This window comes from Chironomus tepperi, unplaced genomic scaffold (genome assembly GCF_022539635.2).
Source record: "Chironomus tepperi strain 1889 unplaced genomic scaffold, CSIRO-AGI_Ctep_v1 contig_486, whole genome shotgun sequence".
NCBI classification, from domain to species: domain Eukaryota; kingdom Metazoa; phylum Arthropoda; class Insecta; order Diptera; family Chironomidae; genus Chironomus; species Chironomus tepperi.
This window is the reverse complement of record NW_027226608.1, coordinates 1,282,137-1,306,398: the sequence shown is the minus strand read 5'-3', so window position 1 is coordinate 1,306,398 and position 24,262 is coordinate 1,282,137. Positions and strand designations below refer to the sequence as shown.

General features: G+C 35.3%; 2 protein-coding genes across 5 annotated transcripts in view; both read right to left on the bottom strand.

The window, feature by feature from the left end:
• LOC139099828 (neuronal acetylcholine receptor subunit alpha-6-like) overlaps positions 1-24,262 on the bottom strand; it is a 129,485-nt gene that overhangs the window by 32,512 nt on the left and 72,711 nt on the right. The gene's annotated exons all lie outside the window — the stretch shown is intronic.
• LOC139099823 (gastrula zinc finger protein XlCGF57.1-like) lies at positions 18,377-20,332 on the bottom strand. 4 transcript variants are annotated; one of them, XM_070652361.1, is made up of 2 exons: positions 20,027-20,332; positions 18,377-19,848 (listed from the first exon to the last, which is right to left on the bottom strand). In XM_070652361.1, exon 2 carries the CDS (start codon positions 19,696-19,698, stop codon positions 18,427-18,429), a length of 1,272 nt encoding a protein of 423 aa, XP_070508462.1. In that variant the 5' UTR covers positions 19,699-19,848; positions 20,027-20,332; the 3' UTR covers positions 18,377-18,426. The 4 variants fall into 4 exon arrangements, with proteins under 4 accessions (XP_070508462.1, XP_070508464.1, XP_070508463.1 ...); XM_070652363.1 differs by having other exon boundaries at positions 18,377-19,832; XM_070652362.1 differs by having other exon boundaries at positions 20,031-20,332.

Below are 24,262 nucleotides of genomic sequence, written 5' to 3'. Positions count from 1 at the left end.
CATATTGTGACAGCTGGGAATGGTATCTGGAAGATAATTTGTGAATTATTGTGAATTAATAGTAATTTACCCCACAACCCCACCCTACTCTTACCCACACTCACCTTAGTCACAGATACAGAATTGTCAGATGAATAAATCACAGTTGGATCATCCTTAGCAATTGCCAAAATCTTTCCAATTAATAAAAGGCAGCAAATGATTGATAAAGTTGTAAAAATTGTCCAAAATATTTTCTCAATTATGTGAAGATTATCGTTGCTGAGATAAGGAATTCCGTGAATTGATGATTCCGAACAGAAAGTTTTGAGTGCTGTCAGTTTCATGGCTTGGTGGATGTTGGACTGTAGAATAAATAGAATGATGTAGAATATTTTAAATAAAAATTGAGTTCATGTTGATTGTTATCAAATTATTAGTTATTTTAATGTTTATAATCTTTGGTTGATACAACACTTTGATAATGCGCAGTGTAGATTGAATCTTATGACCTAATTTTGTTCTATATCAGGCAATGAATTGAATCTAGGGTTTCTGAAAGCGGTTTTCCGAAAACCGCATAACCGCACTTTTTGACCCTAAAATGCGGTTTTTAAAAAACCGCGGTTTTGAAAGAAAAACCGCAGTTTCAGAACTTTGTATGGAAAAATTCTCATAAATCCACAAAATATAAATTTTTGAAGAAAATTTTTCAAAAATAAATTTAAATTTTCTATTAACTTAAAAACTGGACTAAAATCTGGTAAGAGCAATTAAAATAGAATAATTTGAAACTTTTATGCATAAAACTCCAAATATGAATTGTTGTGAAAAATTTCATACATCTGTATTAAAATTGAAAACCGCAAAAAACCGCAAAACCGCGGTTTTTGAAATTGTGGAAAACCGCAAAACCGCGGTTTTGAGAAAACGCGGTTTTTCAGAAACCCTAATTGAATCTAAGGTCATTGAGAAAAGGATAGGAAGGAAGGGTGATCAAAGAGAGAAGGGTGCGCAGAGTGCGCAAGGTTGCGCATGGTGCGCAGAATGAGGGGGGTAAAGCATAGTTGTTGATGGATAAAATTAGACCCAACAGTTGTTAATTCATCAATTTCAGCCTTTAATGAATCAATAAAAAATGACAAAATAATCACAAAAAATGCGTACAATCTCAAAAAAATTCATTTTATTTCTCAATTTCCAGAATTCCAAACCTTAACAGCACCCCGTGCAAATACCAAACCAGCAAAAATGAAAAACACTCCAACAATAAATCCACAAATCATTAAAATCCAAAAATATTTTCCACGTTTAATTTCAATTTCCTTAATTTCGATTTTGTTCAGCTGTTCCTCAGTTTTCTGACAAAAGTCAACAAATTCCTGCCTTAAATTTGTCAATTCATATTTTTTATTATAAATGTCATTAATGCATCTGTTGCGGATTAGATTAAAAACCATTAAATTAGTCAAATTGTTGATAATTGTTGGATGTACAAAGTCAATTTGGTTCTTTTGGACGTCAATATACAGCAGGTGTGGATTAAACTTAAATAAATCCTTTTCCAGCACTTGAATGTCATTATTTGATAGAATTAAATACAAAAGTTCAGGATATACTTTCAAGTCACTTTGTGTCACTTCCTTCAAGTCACAGTGCTCAACTCTCAAATAATTTAAGGATGGGAAAATTTTGTCAATTCCAATTGGCAAATACCAAATTGTTTCCATTACAAAACTGAGTTTTGAGATATTTTTGAGCGGAACTGGACGCCAGCGGGTGTCGACAACATAGGCAAGCTCATATCCACGTGACCTTATGTTTATGTCAACAGTTGTGGATACATCGCATGCATGAAAGTCACCTTTTGCCTCATTATTGATGTTGTATCTGTAGTCGCTGTATATGCATGAGATGTTGAAGGTTTTTGAGGTGTTGATGGCTGATGATTGGTTGAAGGAACTGATGAGGATGAGGATGAAGGCATATGTGCTTGGTATTCTCATATTTTCAGGATATTGTGAGATTTGGTGACAAAATTGTGGACGCAACCAGCAACTAGAGTCTGTACCCTAACCTAAACTCCACATCAACACTTGGTTCCAGTAAGCAAACAGGTAAGTTCGAGACTAAAAATCAAATTGACATTATGAGTTTGCAATTTTCCAAATATATGCGTGATTCAGGCACTATGAACAAAATGTCATGTCAATTCTTATCAATTGATAGTTGTTGGAACAGATTGATAAATACGAAAATAAGGTTGGTTTGACCTTCAGTTAGCATGTCCTTCTAAATGACCTTAGTCATCCAAATCCGAAGGCCGAAGACCGAACAAGACCGAAGACCGAGCAAGGCCGAAGACCGAACAAGGCTGAAGACCGAACAAGGTCGAAGACCGAACAAGGTCGAAGAATACCGAAGAAGACCGAGACTCGCCGAAATGTCTTTTTACATTCCCCTCATCACTCTCCTCATTATCCATCGATAAAAATTAAAAATCGGCCTTATTGTGACAAAATACAGCAACTCAACAACTGAAAGTGCCGAAATTCCAGCATAAAGTCCAAGAAGTCCACCAGCCTGACATAAAAAGTCATCAAATGTGAAGGAAATTCGACGAACAAGTGGCAAAAATTTATCATTTTTATATCTGAATGTGATTGTCATTGTTGCATTGTCTTTGTCCTTATTCTCGCCGGGTATCTTAGATTCTATGACTTCTATGCTGTACTGGATGTCATTGCAACTGTCCAGACATCCACAATTGTCCAAGTATGCCTTGTCATAATCTGTTCGATAATCTTTTTGGTAAAAGTCAAATAAGTGAAGTCTTAATTGATAATACTTGATGACCGGACAGACAGGATGCGTCTCATTCCGGATGACATAGTAAGGCACGCATTGGGTCTCATTTAATTGATGATAGAACTCAGCCAGGCATTCCATTTCGCAGTTATTTCTTGTATAAATTTTGAACATTTTCAGGACTTTTTCACCCTCAAAATAGCAGTTCCGTTTTTCGGGTGGAAATGACCTCAAACTTTCGTCAGATTTAATGACTTCAGGTGTGATTAGGACATCCAGGTCCTGTCCATAAAAGAAATCAAATGAATTGTCATCATCAATGTCCTTTGGCATTTCAAATGGCGAAAATACGTTAAAAAATGAAAATTGACAGATATTTTTGAACACGGCAATGTCTCTTTTGGTGAATTTGAACTTTAAAGTGGATGTTCTCTTAGCATTTAGTGGATATGACTGGTATGGCATCAGTTCAAGTTGTCTTGAGTCTTCATGAATGTCGAACTTGACGGTAGCAAAAACTGTTGTGAAATTTAGCGAAGTTCTGTAAATTTTTGGGATGATTTTTAGGTTAGAATTGCTAATTTTGAGGTTATGATTGCTGAGTGGACACAAATTCATTGGAACTGTGAACAAATCCATTAGGACATCAACTTGCAAGCAACTGGACAACAGCTTGCCTTCAACTTGACACCAACTTGCATTCAACTTGACATCAACTTGCATGCAACGTGCCAACAACCAGTTCCAACATAGTTATGTCCACTCAGAATCACCAAACTTAACTCACCCATTCTTAAACATCCTCGCCGGTTCCAACATATTAAATGCAAATCCAAATCCACTTCGTCCAATAAATTCAAACATTTCAGGTCTAAATTCATCATCCCATGCTGCAAACTGCTCAGATACCCAATTAATTTTACCATACTGATACATATTGTACAATATATTGTAATCATCAAATTGCTGACTTGGTTTCAGATCACGAAGTTGTTCTAAAATTCGGATGTAGTTGCACATGAAGGCATTTGTGATGTATCTGTGGGAAGGAAGTGAGTGGACATTAGGGAATTTTGGTAATTGATGCAGATCTGAATGGAGTACTGCAGACTAGGACGAACTGTAAAGCACAGCAGTCAACTGGAGGTCTGCAGTGTTTCATGAACTGTCAAGTGCGGTCTAAAGGTACATGACTGAATACTATGACTATAGGTAAGGCAGTCTTGGACTAACTGTTCGTCAGAGTTGACAGGATTCTAATTTTGAGGGGTCTGGACTGGAATTAAGGTTAATTAGACTAGAATTCGGGTGGACTTTCAGTATCCGGACTCTCATAGCCCTGATAAATCTGCTATTAAGCACAAAAAACGTCATGCGTAGCCCTAACAGGCAAAGAGCATGCCTTCATGGTTCAAAAAGACCACTTCAGTACCTAAAACCAGTCCCCATCCCTTTTAGGCCCTGTATACATACAAAAACAATATCTGGAACTTCCTAAACATCCAAAATCTTGTTGTTACATCCGGAAATGATGTCTTAATCGTATAATCATATTCAACATATTCGGCAGGAATCAGAACTTCCGGTGTGAAGTAAACAGCTGGAAATGGGATCTGAAAGATCAGAATTTACAGTAAATTAGTTTATGTCCTCTAAAATTGCTGACTCATCCTTACAGTATCGATTGAACTCTCGTCAGAATCATAAGTGATGGCAATCGATGCTTCCTCAAACTTGCTGTACATCTCATATGAGGATATTCCACAGTAGAATAGCGAAAGTCCAAGTACAAGGAACCAAAACATTCTGAAATTGAGTTTTTGGGGTTGTTCAGTTATGACTGGGATTTCCGACTGCACTAGGGTATGAAGTGGATGAGTTTGACTCACGACTGCCCGGGGTATCAGATTCGACTCCCTGGACAGTCCCTAGACCAACTTACCTTTCAACATAATGCCTATAATCCATAACAATTTGACTCATTCCATGAACTGTCGATATACTAAAATAATATGTTAAGTAACTCCATTTTGACTTCCTAGTTCCATCCATATTATCCACAGTGTCATGTTCAGGTCCAATTTTATTCACATTTTCCTTAGACATTAGCCATCGGAACATGAGTCGCATTGTAAAGTAGTAAAAGATTTCAATGAAAGTTGTGATGGATATTCCCAAAAATAGACCAAAGGCACCGCCAGTGTAGGCTATAAAGTCAATTTCTGTGAATTGACGCTTCAGGACAAATGGAAAGTATGAAATTGACCGAAACTTGACAAAGGCATTGAAGTATAGATTCCGAGGTCTGGATTTTACTAAGAAACTGTCTAAAAAGTAGACTGGAATTGGTTTTCTGAAAATATAGGAATTAGAAGTAGCTTTGGGTGCCATCTGAGGGATCAATATGGACAATTTGGAGCTGATCATGTACTACGTAACACTATTAAGGGGAGTTTGAGGTTGCTTAACCTCAAAAACTTCAAAAAATTTATCAAAAAGCTGATTTTTAACGTTACATAATACATGAACAGACCCCAAAGTAAGCACATCTATTCTTACACATAAGTCAGCACAGATTGCTTCACATTATAGTCAATTTCACCACAGTACGGATAACAATTGCATAAATCAACCCCATCCAGCTCATTTTCAACTTGTTTGTAGCATGTCATGTCATGAAGTCCACAGACTCGAGTTGTGTTGTCATCTAAAGTAAAGAATTGATGAGAATTTTGAGGTTAAGTTGCTCAATTTTGAGGTTAAGTTGCTCAATTTTGAGGTTAAGTTGCTCAATTTTGAGGTTAAGTTGCTCAATTTTGAGGTTAAGTTGCTCAATTTTGAGGTTATGCTGACAATTTCAAGGTTAAAAGTCACTCACGAATCATGAAAAATTGAACACATCCACAAACTTCCAATGTCCGATTAATCAGGCATTCATGCTTGCAGTTTCCTTTTGTATAAATATTAAAATATTTCAAATTTCTCTCATCCTTGCCAAAATCGATGCCATCAGCAATAAGGTAGCATCCGCGTCTGAAAATAGTCACAAATAAATCATGTCATAACCTCAAAACCTGTAGTTGGCAGAGTTGACAGGACATTAGGACAACAGTAGATGCACCTCCACATTGAAGTCCTGCCAACTCTGTCACCTCCTCATGCCTACCTTTCCGGTCCAGAATCCTTCAAATTGTCATCAACAATCTTCTGTTTTGGATCCACAATGTACACAACCTTGCTGTTAGGGATGTTATAATAAGATATTGAGTCACGACTATAAAGCTCATATGGATTGTGGATGTAAATCTTTGGTGTTGGAAACTTATAATAATCATAAGTATTTGTCAAGTCATCAACAGTCAGCCTGAATCCTTTAGTGAAGTCACGCTGTTCAACTAGGAAATTGGACCTTGGTTCAATTATATTTAACGGATTTGTCAAATTTAAATCTTTATGAAAAATTGGTGCACGTTGGTATTTTTCAATTATTATAGGACTTCCAAGGTTGTGCTTATATCGAAAGATTTTCGGTGCATTTTGGAGATTTTTGAACAATTTATTGGCATCAATCATGTTGAAGTTATAGCACAGTCCACTCGGACCAGGAATCATAGCTAAATATCCAGTTATTATGTCACTAAATACACCTTTTAGGTACAATTTCTCATATGACAATGTAAACTGATCAAGTCGGTCTGTAATGTCATCTGTTGGGATTCTGGACACATTGTAGCTTAGTAAGTAGTCATCGGATATGATAAGACCAATGGCTTGCAGGTTCATCAGCCTGAAATTGAGGTTTATTTGAGTTTTGGGATGTAAATGTTGAATTTTCACTTACTGATCTTCTGACAGGTCATCTACTGTGATATTTCCAATTTGTAGCTGTTCCTTTATCTCATGATAGATTGATCGGGTATCATCACCATACACAATAAGGTCAAAGCATATTGTGACAGCTGGGAATGGTATCTGGAAGATAATTTGTGAATTATTGTGAATTAATAGTAATTTACCCCACAACCCCACCCTACTCTTACCCACACTCACCTTAGTCACAGATACAGAATTGTCAGATGAATAAATCACAGTTGGATCATCCTTAGCAATTGCCAAAATCTTTCCAATTAATAAAAGGCAGCAAATGATTGATAAAGTTGTAAAAATTGTCCAAAATATTTTCTCAATTATGTGAAGATTATCGTTGCTGAGATAAGGAATTCCGTGAATTGATGATTCTGAACAAAAAGTTTTGAGTGCTGTCAGTTTCATGACTTGGTGGATGTTGGACTGTAGAATGAATAGAATGATGTGGAATATTTTATAAAATGATTAAGTTGCATGCTGATTGTTATCAAATTTTAATTTATTTTATTATTTATAGAGTTTAGGTTGATTACAGCACTTTGACAATGAGTCGTGTAGTTTGAAGCTTATCGAATTATCAAACCCAATATACCGCAAAGTAGACTCGAATGTTCCATAAAAAAATCGACTCAAGTCAAGTTGACTTGAGTGTGAAGTCAAGACAACTTAAATTGGATATTAAGTTCAATCAAATAAAGTTGACTTGATTATTAAATCTAGTCAAGTATGATGTTAAGTCAAGTTAAGTCAACTAGATTTTGAAGTCTAGTCAAGTCAACTTGAATATGAAATCTAGTCAAGTCAACTTGAATATGAAGTCAAGTCAAGTCAACTTGAGTTCCAAGTCAAGTATAGCCAACTTGAGTATGAAGTGAAGGAAAGTCAAGTAGACTTGAGTATGAAGTCAAGTCAAATCATCTTGAGTATGTAGTAAAGTTGAGTCAAATCAAGTTGACTTGATTATGAAGTCAAGTCAAGTAAAGTCGACTTGATAATGAAGTCAATTTAAGTCAAGTTGACTTGAGTCAAGTCAAATTGATTTTGATGTCAATTCAAGTCAACTTGACCTTATTTCCTCAATCTACACTTCCTAACAGCCCCAATAGTAAACACTAATGTTCCACAAACTGAAAATACCCCCAAAATGACCCCACAACTGACCCAAACCCAAAAATATTTTCCCCTTTTTACTTCCTTGACTTTTCTGATTTTCTTTTCAATTTTCTTCTCAATATTCTGACAATAATCGGCAATAGACTCTCTAATGCTGTCTATATCCTTGTCATCGGACACAGAACTTATACATTTATTGCCATGCAGCCTGAACAGCTCTAAATTGTCTAAATTATCCAGGACATTTGGATCAATTGTCTGAATTTCATTTTTCTCGAAACTGACACGATACAGCTTCGGATTGAACTTGAACAAGTCCTTTTCAAGGACCTTAATGTCATTAGAGTCCAGAATCAAATGAGCCAATTCAGGAAAGACTTTCAAGTCATTTTGTGTGACTTCCTTCAGCTGCACAGACACAAACTTGATGTAATTTAAATTTGGAAATAATTTTTCCATTCCAGCCGGGAAATAATTCATAATTCCAGATGTGATTTTAATTCGACGATTTTTATCGACATTTTTTGAATTTGTTGACCCAATACTGGACATATGATCAACAATGTCCGACACAACAAATCCACGTGACTTTATGGTGAAGGCATTTTGGACATCACATTCATAAAATTGATCTTTTGTGGTACTTGATATAAAATACTGAAATAATCTGTAGTAACAGACGAAGTAAAGTGATGCTGACGTGGATATGTGGATTGTGGATGTGATGAGGATTATGACTGATCTGTGAAGGATAAAGAGAGACTCAGAGAGGTTCAGAGAGACTCAAAAAACTTACAAATAAAATTTATTCATTTATATTTAGCTTCTGATTTAGTTTGACTTGAAATCTCACACAAAACAATAGTAACTGACATGATTTATTGTTTTTGTTCATTTTAACAATTCGTGCTGCTTGTTCTGTGATTGTATTTTAACGATAACATGTCCTTCAAATCTCCTGTTGTTATGCACAAAGATCTAGATCTGAAATTGAAAATTTTCATATTTTCTAGAGATTTTAAGGTTCATAAACATATGTTTGTTGTGGATTAACAACTGTTGTGTCTATGCATTGCTTTTCTCATTCTGCGCACTTTGCGCTCTCTGCGCACCTTGCGCATCCTGCGCACTTTTTACATTCTTATCTTTTTGCCCTTGGCTCCTTCTCTTGTATCTTCTCATTATCCATCGATAAGCATTAAAAATTGGCCTTATTGTAACAAAATACAGCAACTCAACAACCGAAAGTGCCGAAATTCCAGCATAAAGTCCAAGTAGTCCACCAGCCTGACACAAAAAGTCATCAAATGTGAAGGAAATTCGACGAACAAGTGGCAAAAATTTGTCATTTTTATATCGGAATGTGATTGTCATTGTTGCATTGTCATTGTCCTTATTCTCTTCGGTCAGTTTCCGCTCAAAAACTTCAATCTTATACTGAACATCATTGCATGTGTCAAGACATCCACAAGAGTCTATGTATGCTGTTGAATCTGAATATACTTGATCTCTTTGATAGAAATAGAATTTCATAAATTTAGCTATGTTGTACTGCTCAACTGGACATACAGGATGTGTCTCATTCCTTACTAAGTAGTAAGGCACACAGCTAGTTCTGTCGTTGTTGACCAAATACTCAGTAAGACATTCCATTTCGCAGTTATTTCTTGTATAAATTTTGAACATTTTCAGGACTTTTTCGCCCTCAAAATAGCAGTTCCGTTTTTCTGGTGGAAATGACCTCAAACTTTCATCAGATTTGATGACTTCGGGTGTAATCAGCACATCCAGGTCCTGTCCATAATAGAAACTAAATGAATTGTCATCGTTAATTTCCTTTGGCATTTCAAATGGCGAATGTACGTTAAAAAATGGAAATTGACAAATGTCTCGGTACAGTGAATGGATACTCTTGGTGATTGTCAGCTTGAATGAGGACCTTCCGTTTCCATTTAGAGGGTAGGCTTGATGGGAAATTGGATATAAATGACTTGAATCATCGCTGATGGTAAAGTTGATTATGTCGTAATTTTGGGTAAAGTTTGAAGATACTCTGGAAATAATTGGAAGTAGATTTTTGGGGATTTTTGAGGTTTTGCTGTAGAGAATGAAGCTAGGATGTGGAACTGATGGTCAAATGTTATAAGGGTCGAGCTGGGCTTGAGGGTCGAGCTGGATCCCTCAAATATGAGTCGAGCGAAGCTTGGTCTAAGGGTCGAGCTGGATCCTTTAAGAATGAGTCGAGCGAAGCTTGGCCTAAGGATCGAGCGGGATCCTTTAAGAATGAGTCGAGCGAAGCTTGGTCTAAGGGTCGAGCTGGATCCATCAAAGATGAGTCGAGCGAAGCTTGGCCTAAGGGTCGAGCGAGATCCTTCAAATTGTCAAAAATGGTTAAAAACGTTTGAAAAATCATCAAAATTGACCATCATTTGATTGATCAGTTCCACATCTACCGGATAGGGTAGGGTAAGTTAGGGTAGCCCAAGTAGGTTAAGCAACCGACCCTAACCGGCCCTGGTCATTCTAAACCCGATTTTTCTACATCATTCCCATCTCCTCCCCATACTCAACTTACCGCTCATAAAACATTTTGCTCGGTTCAAGCATATTAAATGAATATCCATGTCCAGAACGTCCCAAAACGCTCATCATTTCCGGTCGAAATTTATCATTCCATATTGCTGTCTGATTCTTAAAATAGTCAGTTTTATTGCGTTTAATAATCTCATAAGCGATATCAAAGTCATCAAATAATGGATCTTTAGTGGTTTTTAGGTTATGTAGCTTCAAATTGCACATGAAAGCATTTGTTACGTAGCTTAAAAGGAAGTATGGAAAATATGAGAATATTGGATGTAATGTCTATTAACAGCTTACTGAAATAGCAAGTCCATCCGCTTTAAATAGAAAAATGATTTCTTCCAAAATTGCTTATCAAATGAGAATTCATAATAAAGGACTCGATGCCATAAGACTATTTCCGGTACGAAATAGATTGCTGGAAATTCAATCTGGAAAGGATATAACTTGTGTCAATAAATTCAGGCATTTATTACATTTGGGGTGTATTTAGGGTGTGGTATGGTATTGTATGGTACAGCATGGCATGACATGGCATGACAAGGTATAGGTACACCATTTGTAAGGTACATGTCCCACTTAGCCATACCAGGTGTGTCATTGTACCGTACAAGTGGTGAACCTATATATACCGTGCCTTCCCGGACTGTACCACTACCGCAGTAATCACCCCCTTAGCTACGACCCTTCAGTACATTCAAAACCCTTGTCAGGATCATCTGACCGACCTGATTCGTAAAGTCCACGATATCCATAGATTCTCCCAGATGATTCAATCCCAGACAGCCTAAACGTCAGAATTATGCATCTAAGAATACCAAATAATACTCACAGTTTCCACTGATCTCTCATCAGAATCATATGTAACAGCAATTGAAGCTTGTTTGAACTTTTCGTACATCTCATAAGATGATATTCCGCAATATATGAGTGAGAAGCCAAGGCAGATGATCCAAAATGTTCTGAAATTATTATGGATTATTAGTTGAAAATGAGACTGAAACTAAGACTTGGACTGGATTATATTGAGAGAACCGGATCATAGACTGGAACCGGATACAAGACTTAGAATGGATCCAAGACTAAGACCGGATACTAGATCCAAGTCAGCAAAACGGACCATAATCAGGGAACCGGTTCCTAATCAGGGAATCGTGTCCAAGACAGGGAACCGTATTCGTGACTGGAATAGGAGTTTTGAACGAACCGGATCCTAGACAAGAACCAGACGCAAAACTGGACCTTTTCCTAGACCTGAATCGTGTTGTAGACTAGAATTGTGTCTTAGATCGGAACCTAGACCTAATCCTAGACCTGGACCTTAGACATGAATCTAGATTACATAGGGAATACCCTTATAGGTTGCCTAAAGTCTCGAACTCAGTCTCGGTCATCGAGAACCTTAGTTACAGACTTCATGTACATCCAGTTCTTACCTTTCAATCAAATGCCTCCGTTCCATAACAATTTGATTCATTCCATGAATTGTTGAGATACTAAAATAATGTGTCCAATAGCTGAATTTGGACTCCTTTTCCTCATTTCCTCCACATTCATTAGGTTCAACTTTATTGACATCAGTTGTTCCTCTCAACCATCCAAATCCAAGTCGAATTGTGAAGTAATAAAAAATTTCCACAAATGAAGTTATGGATATGCCCAAAAATAGTCCAAATGCACCACCAGTGTAGGCAATAAAGTCAATTTCAGTAAATTGACGCTTCAGGACGTACGGAAAGAATAATTTTGAACTAAATTTGACTTCCGTGTATGAAAAGTGATTGCTTGGTCTCGATACGACTAGATATGACTGCTCTTCGTTAACTGGAATTGGTTTTCTGGGGGATAGAGGGGATTAATTAGTTAGGGACGAGCAATTAAGGGTATTTGGTGTCGGGGTCATGGCTGTATGGTCAAGTTAAACCTGTTCTTACACGAAATTCGGCAAGATTCTTTGAACATTGTAGACAATTTCACCACAGGATGGATAACATTTGCAAAGATCCTCACTGTTCTGCTCAGCTTCGACTTTCTTGTAGCATGCCATGTCATGAAGTCCACAGACTCGAGTTGTGTTGTCATCTAAAGTAAAGAAATGATGAGAATTTTGAGGTTAGGATATGAATTTTGAGGTTATGTGGATTATTTTGAGGTTAAGTTGCCCAATTTTGAGGTTAAGTTGCTCAATTTTGAGGTTAAGTTGCTCAATTTTGAGGTTAAGTTGCTCAATTTTAAGATTAAGTTGTTCAATTTCAAGGTTAAAATTCACTCACGAATCATGAAAAATTGAACACATCCACAAACTTCCAGCGTCCGATTAATCAGGCATTCCTGCTTGCAGTTCCCCTTTGTATAAATATTAAAATATTTCAAATTTCGTTCATCTTCGCCATGTTCAATGCCATCAGTAACAAAGTAGCATCCGCGTCTGAAATTGAGCATGCAATTATTGATTAGTTTGTGATCTTGATGCTGAATAGCTAGGCTGTTTGAGATTTGTTGATAAATAATAACATTTTCTAGTATTTTTCTGGATTTATGTCAATGTCATTTGATTTAAATTTGATGATAAAATGGTAGAATGTCATGGAATTTTGGGGAATGTTTGGAAATTACGTAACACAAAAATGACCTTCAAATTCATGTAGCCCAAGGAGGGTTCAAAGAGTTCCGTAATTCCCAAACATTCCCTATCCATGAATCACCTTAACTAAGTGATGCACAACGTGTGTGACGCGACACAGTGGTAGCCCACCTATGTGTCGCAACACAGTGGTAGCTAACCTATGTGACGCGACACAGTGATGGACAACCTGTATGACGTGACAAAGTGGTGAGAAATTTGTATGACATGACATAATGTTGCGCAGCATGTGTGACACGTCATCATGTTGCACAACATATGTGACGAGACATAATGATGCATAACATTTGTGACGAGACATTATGTTGAAAAACATGTGTGATGCGACGGAATATTGCACAACATGTGTGACGCAACATAATGTTGCACAACATTATTGGAAATTTTTGAAAATGCCACGAACCGTATGTAGTGTGCTGTTTTGCTCTAAGCTTACTACTGAGGTATATCATGTCACACAGGTTACCCACCACTGTATCGCATCTCCTTCAACTACTTACGCATCAGAATCCGAATCCATTAAATTATCATCAATAATCATCTGCTTAGGTTCAACAATATACACAGCTTTACCCTCAACATTGCCAAAATATGAATTGACATCCTTACTATAAAGCTCATATGGACTATGGATGTAAATGTGAGGCGATTTAAACTTGAAAAAGTCATAAGTCTGCAACATCTCGTCCAATGAATTCTCAAAACTCTTGTGCGCACCCAAAAAGCTAAAAAGGAAGCTTGCATCACCCTCCGGTATACTTAATGGATTTTTAAGTTCCGGAACCAGCAGCATATTGACTCCAGCACGATCATATTTCCTAATTGTAGTCGATATTGGAAAATTGTGACTGTATCGAAAGCTTTTTGTGGCATTTTCAACATTTTTGTATAAATTTTGAGCATCAATCATGTTAAAGTTATAGCATATGCCACTAGGTCCAACAATGTCAGCCAAGACTGTCGTAAAATAGTCACCAAATGAGGATGTAAAGAAAATATTTTTAATTGATAATGTAAAGGCACTAAGTCGATCAACAATGTCATTTGTTTGGATTCTTGTGACATTATAGTCAAGCAGGTAGTCATCGGATATGATGAGGCTTATGGCTTGAAGGTCTGCAAGGCTGAAATTTATGGAAATTGTGATTTATTGAGAGTTAATTTGAGGATGTTGCAGCTTACATGTCTGTAGATATATCATCGACTGTGATTTCACCGGTTTCGAGCTTGTGCTTTGTGTCGTGATACAAGGAGTATGTGACATTGCCGTAGCTTAGTAGGTCGAAGCAGATGGTGACTGCTGGGAATGGAATCTGTGGAAAATTGAGGTTTTTTAAGGTTTGATTCAATATTGAATGACAGTATGAGGTTGACATGAACCTGCATACCTTCTCCTCCCCCTTTCTACTCCAACCCCCTCCTCCAACCCCTAACCCAATCCTCTAACCCCAATTCCTTACCCCAACCCATCATCTAACCCCTCAACTCAAATTCAAATTCTTCAAAAGCCTTGCTGATTATTGTCATAACCTCAAAATCCCCTTGTTGCCTAACTCACCTTAGTGACCGACACAGCAACATCAGATGAATAAATCATTGTTGGATCTTCCTTGACAATTGCAATAATTTGTCCAATTAATAAAAGGCAGCAAATGATTGATAAAGTTGTAAAAATTGTCCAAAATATTTTCTCAATTATGTGAAGATTATCGTTGCTGAGATAAGGAATTCCGTGAATTGATGATTCGGAGCTGAATGTTTTTAGTGCTGTCAGTTTCATGACTTGGTTGGATATTGGGGAAAGTTAAGGAAAAGTGGAAATAATTAGAAATTAATTGCGTGTTGGGATTTTGCGTGATTCATGTTGCGTGTCGTATGTTGAATATTACATGTGACATATTGTATGTGTGGTATAATGTGACAAGGAGCATGTGTTGCATGATGCATTCTGTATATGTTGCAATCGTTTGTTGTATGTTAGATGTCGCTTGAGACATGTTGTATATTATGACATTTTCCATGTGGCATGTAACATTTGACATTTTGAAGATTGCATGTGACATGTTTCAAATAAGATATGTGGCATGTGTAATGTTGCATATGTAGCAGATAGCATGCGACATGTTGCATATGCAGCTGATGGTATGTGACATACTGCATATGATGCAGATGGTATGTGTCATGTTGCATGTGACATGTGGCCTGTGACATGTTGAATGTGTTGCATATGACATTTTACATGTGCTGCGTATATTGAATGTGTTAAGTTACATGTGATACAGGTAGCATATGTTGCATGTGGTATGCTGCATATTTTGTATGTGGTATTGTGCATGTTGATTTACATTAAATTGTATAAAAAAATAGTTTTCAAATTTTGAGAATCAAATTCAACATATAAATACCTAATTTATATTCAACTGACATTCAAATTTAGTTTGTTAACTGTCCAGTCGACTTGATTCAAGTCCAATTTAAGCTTTATTAATGATTAATTAGCAACAAATAAGTAAAGAAACGGTTTAAAAATGTCAAGAAAAATTTCTGACTTTTTTAAACCTGTCACATTGGAACCAAAACTTACCAAAATTCCTCAAATTAAAATCGAGCCAGAAGCCCACTTTGACATCAATTTAAACGAAATTGAAGAAACAAAGCTGCATAATTCATCAAAAAATTCCAACAATCTTCCAAAATTGAGTCAAAAAGTTCAAAAATTCAATTCCAAAAACCTCAAAATTGAACCAAAAATTGAAATTTGTGATTATTTGGAGCAGAATCAACGACAAACTTCAAGAATTCCAGTCATTAAGGAAGAAAGGGTTGAAAATGTTCCAGAAGTCATCCAAATTGAGTCGGAAGAGTGGAACGGAGTCGGAGACGTTGAGTCGGAGGCGAAAAGTGACGAATTTCCAGCAGAAAATGACAAAATTTCGACAAAAAATCGAAAAATTCCAACAAAATCTCAACAAAAAGACCCAAAACAGTCAACAAACCAACTCAAATCATCACCCAAAGGCCACACTCGACGGCCCATGCGCAGACCACTTCCTGGATCCAAATACGAGTGTGATTATGACGGTAAGTTGTTTGAAAAGAAGTCAAACTTTAAAGCACACATGAAAAGTCATGAATCGCACATAAAATGTCAATTTTGCAGCAAGGAACTTAAAGTTTCGTCCTTTAAAGATCACATGACATCCGTACATTCCGAACAACGGAAGTTCAAGTGCCACATATGCTCAAAATCCTTTAAACTTGGTAATATCCTTCAAAATCATCTAAAAAGTCACAGCAAGCAATTTGAGTGTAAAATTTGTGACAAAAAGGTCAGAAATGCGTCAGACTTGAAGGGTCATATCCAAAAACATCACGTAAATCCGAGAAGCTTTAAGTGCGAAATTTGCGGAAATGGATTTTTTGACAGAGGAAACCTAAAAAAGCACCAAAAAACGCACGACAAGAACCGTGAAAAGGCATACAAATGTGAACGGTGCAGCTACTCGACTGACAATAAGGCACACTATAAGCTCCATCTAAATTCTCATAAAAATTGGGATGCAAGAATTGCTGCAGCTGAAAATCCAAAAAAATGTTCAAAATGTTCAATTATGCTGTCTAGTAAGAGTCATTTGAGTCATCATATGATGTTCGTGCATCCTAAAGTTCAATATCAATGTGACTTGTGTGGTATGTTTTCGAAGACTAAAGCTAATTTTATGAAACATATGAGACTTATTCATTTGAAAAATAAGGATATGTGAAATTTATGTCCAATAATTGAGGTTATGTTGGTCTGTTGCTTAATATTAGTGCCAAAAAGTACAAAAACTAATAAAAATTGATTCAAATCTACTAAAACTAACCGTTTTTAATCATTTAAGTGTCAATTGACAAACTGAACTTATCTTTGAACTGAACTTATCCTTGAACTGAACTTATCCTTTAACTAAAATTATACTTTAACTGAACTTAGCCTCAAATTGGACTTAGCTTCAAACTGAACTAAACATTAAAACTGAACTTAATCTTAAACTGAACTTAATCTTAAACTGAACTTAACCTTAAACTTGATCTTAACCTCAAAAAAAAACTAGTCTCAAACTTAAATTAACCTTAATACTGAACTGAACCTTCAACTTAACCTAATCTTGAAACTGAACGTAACCTCAATCTGAACTTATCCTCAAATTAAACTAACCACATACTGGACTTAACATCAAACTAAAACTAACCTCATACTGAACTTATCCTCAACTGAGCCTTAAAACTGAACTTATCCTCAAACTGAAATTAGCCTCAAACTATTCTTAACCACAAAACTGAACTTAACTTCAAACTGAACCTAATCTTAAACTAAACTCAACCTCAAAACTGAACTTAACCTAAAACCGAACTTAGCCCAAACTTAGCCTTAAAAATGAACTTAACCTCAAACTGAACTTTATCCATGAATTGACTTCAGGGATAAGTTATTTTTAGGATAATTTCAGTTTGAGGATAAGTTCAGTTCGAGGCAGGGTTAAGTTTAGCCAGTCTTGGCAATATCTTGCCTTTGACTTTGAAAAAGGCAAACTTTGCAAAGGCAATGCAAAGGCAAAGTTTCTAAAAAAATAATCTTTCAAAGGCAGAAAAAAGGCAAAGGCAATTTTTTCTGCCTTTTCAAAGGCAAAATCTTCGCAAAGTCAAAGGCAATGCCTTTAATTTTTCAAAAAAAATTGAATTTCTGACAAATATAAAAATGGAAAAAATTTCAAAATTACATAAAATGATAGTTTTCAATGACAGCTTATGTTTCCAATAGTTAAGGCACAAAAAAATCCAATTTTTAAAAAATTGTCTGCCTTTGCAAAGATTTGCCTTTGCCTTTGACCTTGCCTTGAAAAGGCAGAAAAAAATTGCCTTTGCCTTTTTTCTGCCTTTGAAAAAGGCAAAATCTTTGCAAAGGCAAAGGCAATGCCTTTTTCAAAGGCAATCCATATCAACACTGAGTTTAGCTAAAGGATAAGTTTAGTTCATATTAAAATTAAGTTAATTTTTTGGGATTATGTTCAGTTTTTGAGATTAAGTTCAGTATTGAGGACAAGCTCAGATTTTCTGGGTTAAATTCCATTTTGAGGTCAAGTTCCGTTTTGAGCTTAAGTTATTTTTGAGGTTAGGCTTGGTTCAGTTTGAGGTTATGTTCGAATTGAGGTTATATGCAATTTGATGTTAAATTACGGTTAATTGATGGTTAAGGTTTAGTGCGTTTAAAAGTGAGCTCGATTTCAGTTTAAACTGAGCATGCTGCTGTCTTATGAGTCTGAAAAGGAAAATTCTAACACGTGCATAGGAACAACCTGAAAACAATCCAAATCCCTGAAAAACACAATAAAATCAACTCAATTTCTTTTAAATTCGTCAAAATTAATTTTTACATTTTATTTAAATATTTCCTAATTTTTTACACATCTACCCAACTTCACATGCGCATCCAAGCTCCTTTTATGCTTAAACACCTTCCCACACACTGTACACGGATGCTCTCCCTGTTCCTCATGAACTGTCTTCATATGTTTCGTCAATTGCTTCTTATTGCTGAGATTCTTCGAGCATATTTCACATTGTACTGGATTAGCCATAGCTGCGACCTTTGCAGCTTCATTGTCATGTGACCTTTGGTGCTTCTTAAGGTCGTACGGGATGTAAAATGCTCTCGGACATTTGTCACATTTGTAGTTCCGTTCCTTCTCTTCGTGACTTTTTCGATGCTTGTCCAGGTTCTGCTTCTTGTCAAATTCCTTCCCACATACTTCACAGACATAAGTTGCCTTTTGTGTCTCATGGACTGTCTTAATATGCAGCTTCAGCCTTGATTTAATTGCATACTTTTTACCACAAATATTACATTCAATTTCCTTATTGTGGACCTTCTTATGATCCTTTAAGTTAGCTGCTGTCTTCACACAGACATTACAGATGTCACATTGGTATATTGAGTATGTGTGGACCTTCTTCATATGGGTATTTAGGTATCGCTGCTGTACTTCAATGTCACAAATGTTACACTTGACTTTAAGGACCTTAGACTCAATGTGGACCTGCATGTGACCGGATAATTCGTTCCTGGACTTGAAGACCTTTCCATCGTAGTCACAGATGAACTGTTCAGGCTCGGTTAACTCATTTGGATGCATTTGTGCCACATGAAGGTTTAAACCGCCTCGGCTGATGAAGCCTTGGTCGCAAAGTGTGCAGCTGAAGTCTAGGCTTGTTAAGGTTGGATGTAGGCTCTTCATGTGCCTGTTTAGACTCTTTTTAAGGAGTTTGAAGCCACAGACTTGACATTCTACTTTTGAGAGTGATAGGATCTTTCGGGGTTGTTGTTCGGTGACTTCTTGTACCTGAGGTTGAGCATTCCTGACTGTAGATCCTGTTGTGCTGCTTTCTTCCTGATTCTCAGCCTTACAGTCCATGTCTGATGACACCTCAGACCTACACCCTGGTGATCCTGGTCCACTATATTCCGACGATTTCTCCGACTCACTCTTGATGACTAGATCAGGCTTAATGATCTCAATTGGAAGTAAGTCAGCCTTTTCGTCCTTAATGTCTTCTAATTTCACGTAAACTTCATCCAACGGATTCTGGTCGATGTCGAGTGGATTTTGTTCAAAGTTGATCTCAACTGCGTCATATTTGAATTTTTTCGACATTCTCTTTGCCATTGTTGGATTGTCTTTTTGGTGATTTTTGTTTTAAAAATTGGATTTTGATGACTTTTTGTTTTAAAAAGTTGATGATTAGCTTTTGTGATGGTTTTTGTTGTTGTTGCTTGTTTGAGCTTTGATGTTTGAATGATCTAATTTGCAGAATCACTGAGATTTTATAGTAAACATAAATATTGAGATTGTTTTGATTCTCAACAGTCAAAACAACTGAGATTCTGACTTCTGGAGTCTTGTCAGCTCATGTTCATGCTCGCAAGTTGTCAAAAGACTTTAATATGAGCAAAACATGAAGCTTTGAAATTAAATTGAAATTTTAGTCACTTACTTACTTCACTGGACATACTGATCAGCTGTGATCCATGACTTCTTTTAGTTGACGTCTATAACTGGCTCTATTGCTGGATGTCGTCTGCCAATTGCCAATTTTCATCATAAAAACAGAAAATTTCTGAATTTAGTCTATTTTGTCGATTAATAGTTGAGCATCAAAGACTGGATAATGAAATGCAATAAAGATGGAGCTTGTAATGTAAAAAAACTGTTGATTTACTGGATCTGATATGTTAAATATATTATTTTGTGTTAAAATTTGCAATAAATAGCTTTTGTTATTGTTTTTATATCAAAAAAAAAAAAATACTGAATTTTTGTTCATGATTTACATGGATACGCATTGATGCAAAACATTGTTTTTGCGATGTTTTGTTTACAATGTTGATGTTTTTGTGATGTTTTGTAGCCATCCAATCAGGATACAATTCTTATTATTGTATTTGATCTTGTAAACGCCCACTCACGTGTGTAGCTGTTGACAGACATCAAGACGCGATCGTCAGTAGATGGAATTGGAATAGAATTTCGTCAATAAGGAGACAGAGCAACAGTAAGAGTGACACAGCATCCGACAACCAGGCTCAATGGATGTCATCATAATTAATTAATGTTAAATGCGAAAATAAAGTACTTCCACATCTTCGGATATTAAGGACTCAAGTGTGCTTTTCAACACATACAATCCAGGAATTTTTTGGTCTTCCTCGCGATCTCTTGCCATCCACAAAGTTTGAAGTAGTTACCTTAAGGACTGGGGCGTCATTTGGTCTTCTGTATATATGACCTGGAATAACAGATAAAGTTCATTATTATGTCTAGTCCTGTATAAGACAATAAATGATTTATTAAACTGAAATTAAAGTTCAAAATTTAAAATTAAGGTTCAAAATTTTATTTTGGCCAAATTTTCTTTGGCCTAAATATCCATTCAAATTACACATACTTGTGTAACACGCACACATATTAAATTGATCAGTACATTTGTAGAAATCGTGCAATATATAAGAAAGCAAAAAAAATTTAAAAATAAAATCAAGAGTTAAATGACTAAAGGCGAAAATCCTGAATCCTTAATATTTAAATACAAATATAACGTATTCAAGCCTTGGAAATAATTTATTTAAGAATTTAACGAATAAAAAACCATTGAAAAACAAAGTTCAACATGTTTTGTGCACAAAAGTTGTGTGTGTGTTTGTAAATCACTTGTGTATTTGTCATTGTTGTGTTGAACATAAGTAAGCTCTTTGAAAACGACAGATATCATGTTATAGGTTTCAAAGCGAATTAATATAAAAATTGTAGAAACAGAAACCAGTTTTGCTAGGCATAAAGCCAACTTACATTTCAGGCGATAAGTCTCCAACTTTGAAATTTTTCAATAATGTTTATATATCAAAAGATTTGGTTTGAAAATAGCTACATTTTAACATAAATCTCAGAATCCTAACATAAAAAGGAATTGAATTAGAATCGAAAAAGTGGCAAAAATAGGCAAAACCTATCTAGGCAACACTTGTTTTTATTCTTTAATTTTATCACGTTGAGAGTTAGGATTTAAAAATTTACGCCAAAAGGTGGCTATTTTGAAGCCGAATCTTTTGACATATAAACATTATTGAGAATTTTAAAATGTATCGATTTAGAGCTTAAAATGTGAATTGCCTTTGTACATATAAAAACAGCTCTGGTAGAAACCATATACGCATGGTTAGGTCTGAAAATTATTTTTATTATGTTGAATCGGCAAAAAAAAAATAAAAAAATAATAAAAAATTAAAAAAAAAACTTTTCCTGGGTTCTTTTTCGGGATCAAAAACTATCAATTATTTTGAACCTTTTTAATTATTTATTGGTACAAAAATCAATGCATTAGATTCAAAATTAAGGATTCCATTTCGTCCTGCTATGTACACATAGCTTTCAGCATCTACTTCCAATTCACAGATCACCTCATCAACGTCTTGAACTATTTCCATTAATCTCCAATGAGATGTTTCAACTCCTGGATTCGATTTGAAGATTTTACTTAATATTTTGTAATCTAGCAGATTTATTCCAGGAATACGGACTTGATATCTGATCGGTGGGACATCTCTGCATGGTAAAACCACAAAACCACCAAATTGAGGCACTAAAATTCTCATTGTATTCAAGAACTTAATTTTATAGTCTTGAGTGTGAAACTTTATTCTCCAAAGTCCTTTAATCAAGGTGCTGCTTATTGCCTTATAATCAATTAAATTTTCTATCGCTGCTTCCATTGTCTCCTTGACTTCTCGTGTTATGATTCTGGTCGGAAAGTTGTCGTTAACAACTACACAATCCAATTCATTCTGAATTTCTTCCATCTTTTTAAATATATATTTAATTAATAATTTAATAAATCTAAGGAGAATAGAAGAAAGTGAACTTGTTCGATGAAATGATAAAAGCGAAATGACAAAAAAAAGAAAAAAAGAAAATAATTCTTTAACCCTAACAGACAATGAGCATGATCAGATACGATATTTGTGATGATGAAACGGAGTTGTGATCATGATGAATTTTCATCATCACTCCATACATTATTTGATGACGGTACGGTACCGACGCGATCGAGCTTTTGTGATTATGATCACTGATCATGATCATTATTGCGTCTGATTATGATCATAACTTGTATGCAATTTTTTCATTTTCGTGGTCACTGATCGTAATCAGACGCAATAATGATCATGATCAGTGATCATAATCACAAAAGCGTGATCAGTGATCATGATCACTTGGGGTTAGTGATCATGAAAAAACAAAAATTAATTAAGTCAACCAACTTTTTTTTGGTGTTAGCTGAATTTTTTTAAGTATTTTTTTGTATGTGTGTTAGTAGAAATTATTAATTTTTTTTTTCTGAAAATTTTAAACTTAGAATTTTTTTTTCGGTCACCCATCTTTTTGCTGCGTTGCTTAACTTTCGAGATCTCACGTTTTTCCTTGAAGCCACCATCTGTAAATATATAATAATAAAAAAATGGCAAATGACATATTTAAATTATTATTTTTTTAATGATGCAAATTTCAGGAAGGAATGCTACTTTATCACTTCGAATACCATTCGAGTTTTATTAGTTAACTTAATTAACTGTTTTTTCATACTCATTGATTATGATCAGTGAACATGATAATGTAAAAATGAAAATTTCCAGAAGTGATTCTGATAAGGTCACATCTGATTGCGCTTATTGAACATGCTCAGATATTTTTGGAGTGATCATATTCAGATGACTTCTGATTACGCTCAGTGACTATGTTCAGTGATTATGATACGGTGACGATGAAATTTTTTCAGAGTGATCACGATCAGATACGATAATGATTGTGATCACAGGCTGTGATCATGAAAAAACACTTTGTGATTGTAATGTGATTGCAATCACAAACTAGTGATCATGATCATTGCCTGTTAGGGTAACTTAACTTAAAATACATTTTGGAGTTAACGAGAGAGAAGTTCTCTCAGAATGATATCGAGAAGAGTAAATGTTAAGATTTTGTTCACCAGTTCATAGAATATTATTGTAGATTGTTGTTATAATCAAAAATAAAAGGCTTGAATAAAATGACATAAACCCAAATGTATAAAGAACACATTAAGAGCATGCTGAAATATTTTCATCATTTTTCATTACTCACAAAACTGACTCATTATAAGAAGGAAAGAGAAATAAATAAAGTATATAAAAGAAACCAACGGTTTTACAATTTTCTATTTCCCAACTATTTCCATGAAAAACTATCAAGTGTAATACATTTTTGGAAAGATAATTAAGTTCTCCTTACTTTGTCAGGAAAATATTTGAAAAATTTTCAAGTAATATAGTCATTTTGGATAAAACGCATTAAATTTATGTAAAGATTCAATTATTTTGATAATCAGGCATGATAAATTCCAATGGTGACCGAGAGAAAATTTTAGTGCCTTATACTTAGAAATAACTTAGAACTCAAGTACTAAATTTACTTTAAAATTTGCAATCGAATTAGACACTGTTTATTTAGTCGTCACTGTCGTCAAATTCATAAAATAAATGAATTTGCGTCACAAAATAACTGAATCCATTGATCTTTAAAATAACGGTCAAAAATATTTTAAAATCAAAAACTTTTGATGTAAATTTTTTAAAAAGTTTCTTTTCAAAAAAATTTTGGTTGTAACGTTGACTTTTCTATCCGCCACCATTGGTATAAA

Excerpts from the sequence above, each read along its gene's own strand:
- LOC139099823 (XM_070652361.1), bottom strand. The coding sequence starts at position 19,698 with ATGGCAAAGAGAATGTCGAAAAAATTCAAATATGACGCAGTTGAGATC.